The sequence below is a fragment of the Penaeus vannamei genome, chromosome 39, assembly GCF_042767895.1.
Source record: "Penaeus vannamei isolate JL-2024 chromosome 39, ASM4276789v1, whole genome shotgun sequence".
In the NCBI taxonomy this organism is placed as follows: domain Eukaryota; kingdom Metazoa; phylum Arthropoda; class Malacostraca; order Decapoda; family Penaeidae; genus Penaeus; species Penaeus vannamei.
Window position 1 is genome coordinate 27466994 of NC_091587.1, and position 11857 is coordinate 27478850.

Consider the following 11857-nt stretch of genomic DNA (forward strand, 5'->3'; position numbering starts at 1 on the left):
ATGAATGGATCCTGTTTTGTTGTAGCATTAAATCTGTCACATATTCCTCATATTTTTCCATATGAAAAAGATAATTCATGGATGAAAATATAAAGAGGTAGGTCAGAGATGTGAATAGATATAATTGATGAAGAATGATATAGGAAAGAAACAGAAAATGAGAGAAATAAAGATGCAGAGCAAAATTTCAGGTAGAGTTTTCACAGGCTGCCTCGAGTAAATGTTTAGATTTGCGGAAGTTAGACGAGAAGACCCAGAACTCTTTCAGTCAACTCATTGCTATTGTAAGGCCTTGGTTTAATCTTTTCATTTGTATTATTTATTTATTTATTTATTTATTCATTTTTCAGTTTTCTGTGTGGTTGTGTTTGCTGTTTTCATTAACTTCCTCTGGCGTTTTGCGAGATGAGTTTTGTGACCCCCAGTATTAAGGCTTCTTCTGTCCCTATCGGAAGCCATCGCATCTTGTACCTTGATGAATATGCGTGCTGTGATTGAGAATGGATGAAGAGATTGTTCTATTGATGTTGGTATTACTGGGACAGGGAACATGTAAGGAAAAGAGATTTTCCTCATTTCACACCATTTATTTCTAGAAAGGGAAGCCAGAGACATTTCAGAAGAGTTTAGTGCTGTGTTGAAATAAATGCTCTTTTGCTTTCCTACCTGCCATATTTCAGTGTATATATACTTTGAATCAATATTCAATATTTTTGTTTTTTGTATTCTCCAGAACCTGCGACTGGGATTAGAATAACAGGCTGTATTATTGGATACTTACTTTCGATCCTCACGATTTGAACAATTTAGTTTACCTTTTGTTGAATATTGTGTACATGTTGAAGCATGTTCTAAGAGGTAGCATTCTTTAACATGATTTTTATACTTTGCATTCTTGTAAATATATGGGAATAAGTGTAGAATTAATTGAAGAGCTTAAGAGCTGGGGTTAAAACTTCTGCAGCAGCTGTGCCAGGCTTGCAAGGTATTAAGCAGGTATTTTATTATCCCTGATATCTAATATAAATATTCTGAATGCTAATTAAATTATGTTGCCTGATAAGATGACGAATCAGCTATACTTGATCTTGTAGGGAATTTCATTGGTTGATGTGTTGCTGTTTTTATGTTTTAGTAAGGCCTATTTTAATTTAGTTGGAAGCTAACTTTTATGTTTTCGTAAGATCTGTTTTAATTTCGTTGGAAGCTAACAGGTTGAATTAGTGGAATCCAGCACAGATGTACACAAGGTTCTTGATGTTTATGTCTTAGGTATTAACAGGTGTGATTCAGCAAATGATTCTCTTGCCATTGCCTCGTATCCTGTAAGAACTTTTAATCCATCAAAGTTTAAAAGAAACAGTCTGATCAATCACAATACTCCTGCATAGACTGCAAACGACCATGATTTTATAACAAAGTAGTTGTTGATCTCAGATGTTAGTAATGCAGTTGCAACTTTGCTTTCCAGGTCATACTTTATGTCAACAAAGTGGGGCCCTACTTCAACCCCCACGAAACATATCACTACTACCAACTACCCGTCTGTCGACCCAAGATAGTAAGTGTTGTTCTCATCATCATTGCCCACAGAACAATGATAATTTTGTACGAAGTCAGTTCTTGCTCATGAACAAGTAATCCTTTAATAGTAACTTGATTGTAGGACTTTCATAATTTTCATAAATGTTCTCATTTGTATTATCATTATTATTATAATCATCATTACTCAATAATAGCATTAAATATAAGAGATGTGCTTTCATGTTATGGTGAATGATCACTTGGTGATGCCTTATCAGGTCACGAGTCAGTGTTCCAGCAGTTGGAATGGACTCGTGAACACCGTACAGTGATATAGATAATTGCTAATGTACAACCATGTTTGTCAGGCTTTACCAAAAATTTTATTTGTAGTTATTGGTTTATTTCATTAAGATCATTACTATTACAGATGCAAAAGACACTTGGAAATTTATATCATTTTGTATTATTATACATTAAATCCCCTAATATAGGTATTTAACTAGATCTTTTTACCTAAGATTAGTAACATGGGAGATTTGTTCCCCGCATCAGTTCCATAATATTTAGAGGGTGATGGATATTTCTATGTTAAACGGGTTATGAAGAGGGATTCATCATCTTCAATGCACCCCCTAGATTGAGCACAAGAGCCTGACGCTTGGGGAAGTCCTGGATGGAGACCGCATGGCCAAGTCCGACATAAGGATCAAGTTCAAAGGTCAGAATCAATTTAGAAAGTTTTTTGTTAAATGTTTCCTGAAGTGTGCTTTAGCGCGCAACACACATGTACACACACGTATACGCGCACACACAAACACACACACACACACACACACACACACACACACACACACACACACACACACACACACACACACACACACACACACACACACACACACACACACACACACACACACACACACACACACACACACACACACACACACACACACACACACACACACACACACACACACTCACTCTTCACTCACACTCATTCACTCACTCACACTCATTCACTCACTCACTCACTCACTCACTCACTCACTCACTCACTCACTCACTCACTCACTCACTCACTCACTCACTCATTCTTTCTCTCATTCTTTCTCTCTCTCTTTCTCTCTTTCTCTCTTTCTCTCTTTCTCTCTTTCTCTCTTTCTCTCTCTCTTTCTCTCTCTCTTTCTCTCTCTCTTCTCTCTCGCTCTCTCTCTTTCTCTCTCTCTTCTCTCTCTCTCTCTCTCTCTCTCTCTCTCTCTCTCTCTCTCTCTCTCTCTCTCTCTCTCTCTCTCTCTCTCTCTCTCTCTCTCTCTCTCTCTCTCTCTCTCTCTCTCTCTCTCTTTCTCTCTCTCTCTCCCTCTCCCTCTCCCTCTCCCTCTCCCTCTCTCCCTCTCCCTCTCTCCCTCCATCCCTCTCTCCCTCTATCCCCCTCCCTCCCTCTCTCCCTCTATCCCTCTCTCCTTCCCTCCCTCCCTCTCTCCTCTCCATCTCCCTCTCCCCCTCTCCCCCTCTCCCCTTCCCTCCCTCCCTCTCCCTCTCCCTCTCTCGTTTTCACACTAGGAACCTAAATGTCGAATATTCTGAGGTTCTTATGAGAAATCCTTGTTTGGATGTTGGATATGGGAATGTGTGCTTGCAAGTTTGTGTGCATTTTGATATTTTTGAATATGAGTTTTCCACTCCATATATCTTTGTAAAAAACAACAGAAGCGAGAGTGTTTCTCTCTTTCATATCTTTTCTCCTTTACTTTCTCTCATTTTTCTCTCTCTGACAGTCTTTCCTCCTCTTCCATCTTGCTTGCATCTTTTAGTATAGACTAAGCACTCGTCCATGAACAAGTGCTCATTAAATCTTACACGTGCCAGAAGATATTTGCTAATAGGCTGCAGGTAGTTATTAATATATATTTTTTAAGGATACTGGTATGGCTAGATCAGAAAATTTAATGCTAATTAAGTGTATACTAATTAAAGAAGAAGGATAATTAAATGCAGATTACAGTTAGGAGATTTAATTTGTGGTGATACTTTTTAGTTAATTAGTATTAAAGACTGTATTTTGTTCCTGTATACCTGAAATACTTGGTATATGATTATCAATGCATTATGTGAAAACCTATTGTGGTTTTATGAAATATGTTGTCAGTGAATATGGTTACAGGGGATCCACGTTATTTGTCATTAGTATGGACCAAAATAATATGGCAAATGATTAGATGGATAGTGATACACAATTTCACATAGGAATACATTATAATAGGATGTAATGTGTTCCTCGACTGTAATATCCAGTGGTTTGCTCAAGCATATAATCTCTCTATATATTCTATAAAAAGAGTAATGCCTAGATTTTTATTTTTTGGAAAGTAATACAAAAGCAAAATGCAAACATTAGGCATTGGGAAACATGGTATTATTATTTCTCCCAACGCAAGTTCAGAGGAGCGGTCATTGGCATGTGGCAGAGGTGTATGGAACGAGAGTGGGGCTCTGCACTGGTAGATAGGAGAGGATCATAACCTTTTACATAAGCCATCTCATCTTCATTTTCATCCAGGTTTCTTGTGAAGGATCCTCAGGAATGGCTGAGGTGGCTGGGTCAGGATCATCATGCATTCACTGTTGGATATGGCACAGTTGGAAAGAAAAGAATGAAGGGTAGTCTACTTCATTCTAGCTTTTATTGCCTTTTTTATTATAGATATATCAAACTTTATGGTCCTTCAAGAGCCTGATATCAGCTGTGACTTGGTTGTCTTTTTATCTTTTTATTTTAATCCATCTTATGTCGACTATCAACATTCACCTGTGGGGGGTTTTGGATCAGCCATTATTCAATAATGGATGTGGAAAGATACAAAAGAACGACAACTGCAGCAACAAAAGATTAATAAACAAAAGGGAAAAGAAAAAAATATTTACCATTATATTCTACAGATGTAGAAGAAATATATTCAGAACTAGAATTTACAACATCGGTAAGAATTCCTGATCCAAATGATGATGCATCATTTCACATATTAACTCCTTACCCTTACCATCCCTTTCCAGAGAACATGCAAAACCGAAAGCTTTGCGACCTGGTGTTATCGGAGGAGGAGGTGCAATATCTCCGAGAGGCCATCGAAGAGCACTACTACTACGAATTTGTAGTTGATGATATCCCTGTGCGAGACTTCATTGGTCATCTGGAGGAGTCAGGCTTTGTCCCCCACACCCACAAAGTATACCTGTGGACACACCAGCATTTCAATATTTACTATAATGATAATAAGGTAAGTTCTCCTCAGGATGGCTTGTTGGACATTGTGTATTTTGGCAAAGTACGTCTTGTGTCATGTATTAGTGAAATTACATATGGTTGGTTTAAGTATTGTGGCACTCTTTGGTTGCTTCTTTAAATACTTATCTTGACACTGGTTGCTTCTTTAAATACTTATTTTGACATATTTTTGCAAATAATCCCCAGATCATCTATGTAAATGCAACAAAGGAGCATGCACCTATTTCCTTGGATGATGTAGAGCCACCACTCAACATACAGCCCACATATTCTGTGACTTGGATTCCTACAAAGTAAGTTTCCTTTTCGTGTGTGTTCAGACATTTTATTTATTATAAGTATGTCTCTTTTTTTCTTATGTATATGCCTAGCTGATCTAAATTAGCTTTGTGTCGAAAGTCATTCAGGTTATTTGAAAAATTTCACCATGATATGTTTTACCCATCAAAGGTTGAGATTGCATTTACACAGACTCACCCACTCGGGCTTCCAACAGAATTGCACATGCGGACCGAGGGCGGCTTATTCAGGACAACAGCTTCTTCCCACGCAGTCTAGAGATCCACTGGCTTTCCATCATCAACTCTATGGTGCTTGTGTTTCTCCTCATAGGCTTTGTCGTTATTATCCTGGTAAGTCTTGATAAACCGGAATAAATTCAAGATTTGAATGAGCCGGTCTTTGAGTGGTGTGTTTTTATTCTTTTGTCGTTGTTATTATTATGATTTATTATTTTGATTGTTATTTTTGATGTTATTGTTTTTATTATTGGGAGCAGTGTTTATGTTATGGTAATTGCTGCTATGCATGTGACACTTATGGTTTTATGTAGGATGTATATTGGAAAGAGTCCAGGAAAATAAAGTTTTTATCATTTGTAAAGAAGCACTGAAGTATTTATGGATTAGTTCATATTAATATGATGTTCCCAGCTTTCTCAGTATTTTTTTTCTCTTCTCTCTCCTTGTGGTGATGTAGACCCGAGTGTTGCGGAATGACTTCGCACGCTACAACATTGATGAAGAGGGCCGGGACGACATAGATAGCGATGAGTATGGTTGGAAAATCATCCACACTGATGTATTCAGGTTCCCACAGCACAAGAGCCTGTTTTCATCCATTCTGGGTGAGAAAGATAACATTTGGTAGATGGATTGAATTGGTGCAATGTTAGTGATTTTGTATCCTACATTTATTTTCCAATTCATTTTATTGTTAACTATTGATTTATTTATATTGACTTACATAATCTAGAAACCAGTCTAATAGCTAAGTATTTGCAGGTGTTGGATGTCAGTTCTTGGCAGTGGCAGTGGGGATCATCGGCATGGCTCTGCTGGGCATGTTCAATGTCCACCGTCACGGCTCTATGAACAGTGCAGCCATCTTCCTGTATGCCCTTGCGTCAGTCATAGCAGGATACGTTTCCTCATCCAACTTCAGAATGATGGGCGGCACCAAGTGGGTGTCCAACATCAACTTGACAACCGTGCTCTTTGCAGGTGCAGTGCTTTAGAAGTTTGGAAAAGAGAGAGAGAGGGAGAGAAAAAGAAAGAGAGGGAGAGGGAGAGGAAGAGAAAGAGAGGGGAGGGAGAGAAAGAGAGGGAGAGGAAGAGAAAGAGAGGGAGAGGGAGAGGAAGAGAGGGAGAGGGAGAGGGAGAGGGAGAGGCAGAGAAAGTGAGGAAGAGAGAGAGAGAGAGGGAGTTTGAGTTAAGTTAAGTTGAGTTGAGTTTGATTGAGTTAGTGAGAGAGGAGTGGAGTTAGCAAGAGAGAGAGAGAGAGAAGGGCACAGACTGGTTCAAAGAATGGAAAGGAATGATTCTGAAACTGATAGCTATGTATGTTTTCTTTTCATAGATGTAAGTATTCATCTCCATTGAGAGCAATTTACAAACTTTGCCATACCCGTAAGTGGAACATTTCATCTGTTTGGTTAGCCGACAAGAGCACACCAGAAGCAGCCTCTTCTATCTGTTGTATCGTTTGCAGGTCCATTCTTTTTGATCTGGAGCATTCAGAATACGGTCGCTTGGGCCTACCACTCCACCCAAGCCCTTCCCTTCACTACCATCATCCTGTTGCTGCTCATGTGGATCTTTGGTGAGTGTTTGAGCCTTCCATTTTTAGATGTTGATGCACCTTTTTTGTTCGGAAGAGTTGATAGAGATTGTGAGATGTAGTCTGTGATTTACATACATATGAGTGTAGGTGTTGTAATTACATTTTTCATTGGTGCATGTTGAAATTGGTGTATGTAAGAATTGGTTTCAATGTTTTTTGTGACTTCTGTATGTAATAGTTTATGTGGGTATTCAGATTGTTGCAGAAGTTAAAGGTTGGAAATAACTTGGACCCAGAAGAGTAATAGTAATGTCTTTAAGAAAATAGATCTTTTCCACTGCCAAATCTAAAGATGTATCCCCTTACAGTGGGCTACCCACTCACCATTTTTGGAGGGATCCTGGGAAAGAACGGCCGCATAGAATACAATTTCCCTTGCCGGACGAAGAACATTGCACGGGAGATACCTTCAGGTCCCTGGTACCGATCCTCCTGGGCACACTGCGCTGTTGGCGGCTTCCTGCCCTTCAGGTAAGTTCCTTCTTCTCTTGCTTTGTCATACACTACTTTGTTGCTTATTTTCTTCTGCTTTGATAATTATGCTTGTTTTTCTCCTCTTTTCCTTAGGTTTTTCTTTTTCCTTTTCATCTTCTTTCTTGTCTTTTTATTCATTATTTCTTTTTGTCCCCCACTTCTTTTTGTCTTCTTCTTTATATTATTTTCTTTGTCGTATTTTCCAGTACTAAGTCTGTACCTCTTTTCCCACCAGTGCCATTAGCGTGGAAATGTACTACATCTTCTCGACACTTTGGGGACGCGAGCAGTACACCTTGTACGGGATCCTTGGTGTGGTATTCATCATCCTCCTGAGTGTGACTGCCTGTGTCTCCGTGGCTCTCACCTACTTCCAATTGGCTGCGGAGGACTACAGGTGGTGGTGGAGATCCATCTTCAGTGCTGGGTGAGTAACAGGTTCTGAGTGGGGCCCCAAAGCAAGGTGAAATACTTATTGTCGTTATTTTTATTTTTATTGTTAATTTATTTTATTATTATTTTTTTTTTAAAGCTATTTTCTGTATATTTATTTTTGTCTTTGGTCTTAAACTTGGCCAGTTCAAGGCATAAGTAAACTCATCAACTGCTTGATTCCCTTGTGGATGCAGGACTTTGTGAGAGAGAGAGAGTGAGTGTGCGTGCGTGTGCGTGTGCGTATGCGTGCGTGCGTGTGCGTGCGTGCGTGTGCGTGCGTGTGCGTGTGTGTGTGCGTGTGTGTGTGTGTGTGTGTGTGTGTGTGTGTGTGTGTGTGTGTGTGTGTGTGTGTGTGTGTGTGTGCTAGAGAGTGTGTGAGAGAGAGTTTTTTCAAGGGTAATTATACAATGTTAGTTTAAATGCTTTTAATATAGACACATCTAAATCTGTCTCTGACCATATGAACTAATTGCATCTGGCTCTTGCAGATCTACCGGTGGCTTCGTCCTGATGTATTGTGTGTTCTACTACCTGAAACGCTCAAATATGTCAGGTGGCTTGCAGACCATAGAGTTCGTGGGATGGTCGCTTCTTACCTGTTACGTATTTTTCCTCACCCTTGGTACAGTCTCCTTCATGGCCTCCCTCACTTTCGTCAAATACATTTATCGTAACATCAAGATGGATTAAGATGGGTCGTTTTATTTTGTTTTAATTTCTCTTTTCTCTTAAATGATGTAGACACTCATAGAGGGAAAAGAACGGGAGCATAATGGTGTGTCAGGAAAAGAGAGAACGTCTTTTTCAAAAGGAAAGCAAGTAGCTTGTTAAGTCAACACCATAGGTATGAACACACTGTATCGTGGGTCAGGCTGTCTTGTACATGAATTCGATCTTTAGATTTAAGGTGAAGTAGCGAGCAGAGGAAGTAGCGTTTCAGCAGACTATTTATTACCAGAATTTGCTCAGTAAAGAGGCATTGATGATATTTTTATGAGGAAAACATTATTCAGGTTTCCTGAAGTACAAGGAGTACGTGCTGCTCTGTGGATGGAAACTCCCTCTTCACTTCAAGGCTTGTGAATCATTAAGTTTAATTAGGCTGACTGCATTCATGTGCCTGGTGAGACTATGGGAACTAAAGGACTCCTGGATGATACTTATTTATTATTATTTCTTTTTATGGTTGATAGACTTTCAACCTTCATGAAGTCCTTCCTTTATATATTTTTTTCTTCCTCTCCTTTAAGAAAAGGAAGCTCTTATGAACAGCATTGAGAGGGAGAGGGAGACTGTCCCTCTCTTTCTCAGTGCTAGTCCTTTCTACCTGGGAATTTGGATAATGCTGAATGCTTGCTGAAGGACCAAGTGCTAAGCCTAGTGCCTTATAACACTTCTAGGGGTCTGAACAGTAAAAATTCTCAAACTGTTAGTTGACTGATGATGACAAGAAAAATGCTTGGATGCTGCCCCCTTTCCATCAAGGTCCTTTGTATCAGATTGATACATTAGTTTGGACTGCAAGAGGAGGTTTTATATCTTTTTATCTGTCTGAGTGTCTGTGTGTCTGTCTCTGTCTTGCTCTTGTCAGTCTACCTCTTTGTTAGGCTGTGTTGCCGTATCTTCTAGGCATAGACAGAATATGACATAGAAGTTTATGTAGTTAGGGTAATAGAAAATCTCAATTCAATTTTTGCTAAAGACACAAAACACCATATGCACATTTCTGAAGAGGTAGCGGATGCTTTGAAACATTATAGAAGTACCAGTGTGTCATATCATTATCTTTTTTTTCTCTCTCTTCTTGAAATGGGTTTAGATCCTATGGATAAAGATTTTATTGGACTTCACAGTGTGTGTATATCTAGCAGTTTTAAACTAAAGTCTGTACTAAGCATGTATATGACTGGTAGGAAGGCAGAGTGTGTGGCATAGTATTTTTTTCCTTAGTCCCGTATACTGGCCAGTTACCAAAACTTAAGCTATTGTTTGATACAGAAAACATTGCATTAACAGTCTATCATGCCTGTTGTGTTGTACAAAGCAGTTAGCAGTTAAATTGTGAATAGAAAGCTATTATTAATGAACAGGAATCTCTAATTTAGGTATTTTATGCTATTCATTTAATAGATACATTATTCACCAGGCAATTGACATCCCAAGAAAGTGATAGATTTTTTTTTTAAGGACATTTGTATGTCTCCAACAGCTTTTGTACAAACCAAAATGATATTTTGTATTTGTTCAGGAAAGATATTTAGTCGAATAATAGGAATGAAGAATGATGGTGAAAACAAATGAAAATTGAAAGATACTGACAGATGAATTGTGTTGAGTAAAAAACCCTTTTTTCCAATTTTATTATTGTGAGCATCAGTGTTAATGCAGTTAGGATCATTATCATTTCTATTTTTACTATATGCTTTATTTGTTTATATATCCACTTTCATCATTGTTTACGTCCATCAGTTGAGCAGAGTTTAACCAGAGCTTGTTGCATTTTCTCAGTAAATGATTTTTGAGGTTTTGTCTTATCAGGTTGTACACATTCATTGCCCCAATGCCCATACCCATAAATCCCCCCCACACACACATGCACAACACTTACACACACATGCGCACGCACACACTTACACACACATGCGCACGCACACACTCACACATGCACACGCACAAACTCACACGCACACACTCACACGCACACACTCATACTCACTCACTCATACTCACTCACTCACTCACTCACTCACTCACTCACTCACTCACTCACTCACTCACTCACTCACTCACTCACTCACACACTCACACACTCACACACACACACACACACACACACACACACACACACACACACACACACACACACACACACACACTCTCTCTCTCTCTCTCTCTCTCTCTCTCTCTCTCTCTCTCTCTCTCTCTCTCTCTCTCTCCTTCCTCTCTCACACTCTCCTTCTCCCTCTCTTACACGCTCCTTCTCCCTCTCTCACACTCTCCTTCTCCCTTTCTCACACTCTTTCCCTTTCCCTTTCATACCCCCCCCCTCTCTTGTTCCTCCTTCTCCCTCATTTCCCCTCTCCCTCTCCTCCACTTCCCCTCTCCCTCTCCTCCACTTCCCCTCTCCCTCTCTTCCCTCTCCTCTCTCCTCTTCCCCTCTCCCTCTCCTCCACTTCCCTGTCCTACTCCTTTCCTTTTCCCCTTCTCCTTCCTCACTCCTTTTCTCTCTGTTTCAAAAGATTACCAATATATGTTATATAGGTTGATATGCTTCTGTAACAGTATTTTTTCAATGTTAGGTTATAGTTGTGTAATGATTCACAGTTGTAAAAAGGGATATATTGCTCATGTGTCATTTACGTGTACAGAATGAGAGAGGAACATTTTGCTTGTGTGTGTTCGCTAGCTTATGTGATTATTTCTGGACAGATAGATATATCTTCTCGTTAGTAGTATTAGTAAAAGGAAAAAGCCGGGCATGTGTGATATATGTGTATCTGAGGTACAAGATGTTTTAATAATCTTATCCATTTGCAACTAGTTTTTTTCTTCTTCTTTCTCTCTTACTTTCTTTAATGAAAGAAATGTAATCCTTTATTTAATTCTGTGGCATTTGAAATCCAGACATGATTATCAAAATTATTGTCTACAAATTATATGTAAAGTCAAATTTTATTTAACAATTATAAAGTGTGTGCAGATTGATAATGATAGAAAGGCCTTGTTACTATAATGCTTTTTTCTTTTGATTTTAAGATATTTGTGTATTTTGTTGATTGTTATTTTCAGATTTTATGATGCATATATTTTAGGAGGGAAATAGTCACATCTGCAGTAATGATTAAAAACAAAAAACAAAAAAAAAACAGATTTACATGGACTTGAATTTATTAAACAAATATGCCAGTTATTATACTGTTAAAAAAATATTTTCTGATATGTAAACAGTATGTGACTGGAGTTTCTGCTGAAAGTTGTCATATCTATTGAAAATGTAAAGAATTTTGTTTTATC

General features: G+C 38.7%; 1 protein-coding gene across 1 annotated transcript in view; it reads left to right on the forward strand.

The window, feature by feature from the left end:
- LOC113819338 (transmembrane 9 superfamily member 1-like) overlaps positions 1–10718 on the forward strand; it is a 14298-nt gene extending 3580 nt beyond the window's left edge. Inside the window, exons 3-13 of the mRNA XM_027371581.2 lie at positions 1472–1561; positions 2164–2245; positions 4582–4805; positions 5000–5106; positions 5310–5445; positions 5792–5939; positions 6097–6315; positions 6803–6913; positions 7243–7405; positions 7644–7835; positions 8332–10718. Coding sequence (XP_027227382.2) covers positions 1472–1561; positions 2164–2245; positions 4582–4805; positions 5000–5106; positions 5310–5445; positions 5792–5939; positions 6097–6315; positions 6803–6913; positions 7243–7405; positions 7644–7835; positions 8332–8533 — 1674 coding nt within the window. The 3' untranslated portion in view covers positions 8534–10718. The remainder of the gene's footprint in view (positions 1–1471; positions 1562–2163; positions 2246–4581; positions 4806–4999; positions 5107–5309; positions 5446–5791; positions 5940–6096; positions 6316–6802; positions 6914–7242; positions 7406–7643; positions 7836–8331) is intronic.
- Positions 10719–11857: the final 1139 nt, after the last annotated feature.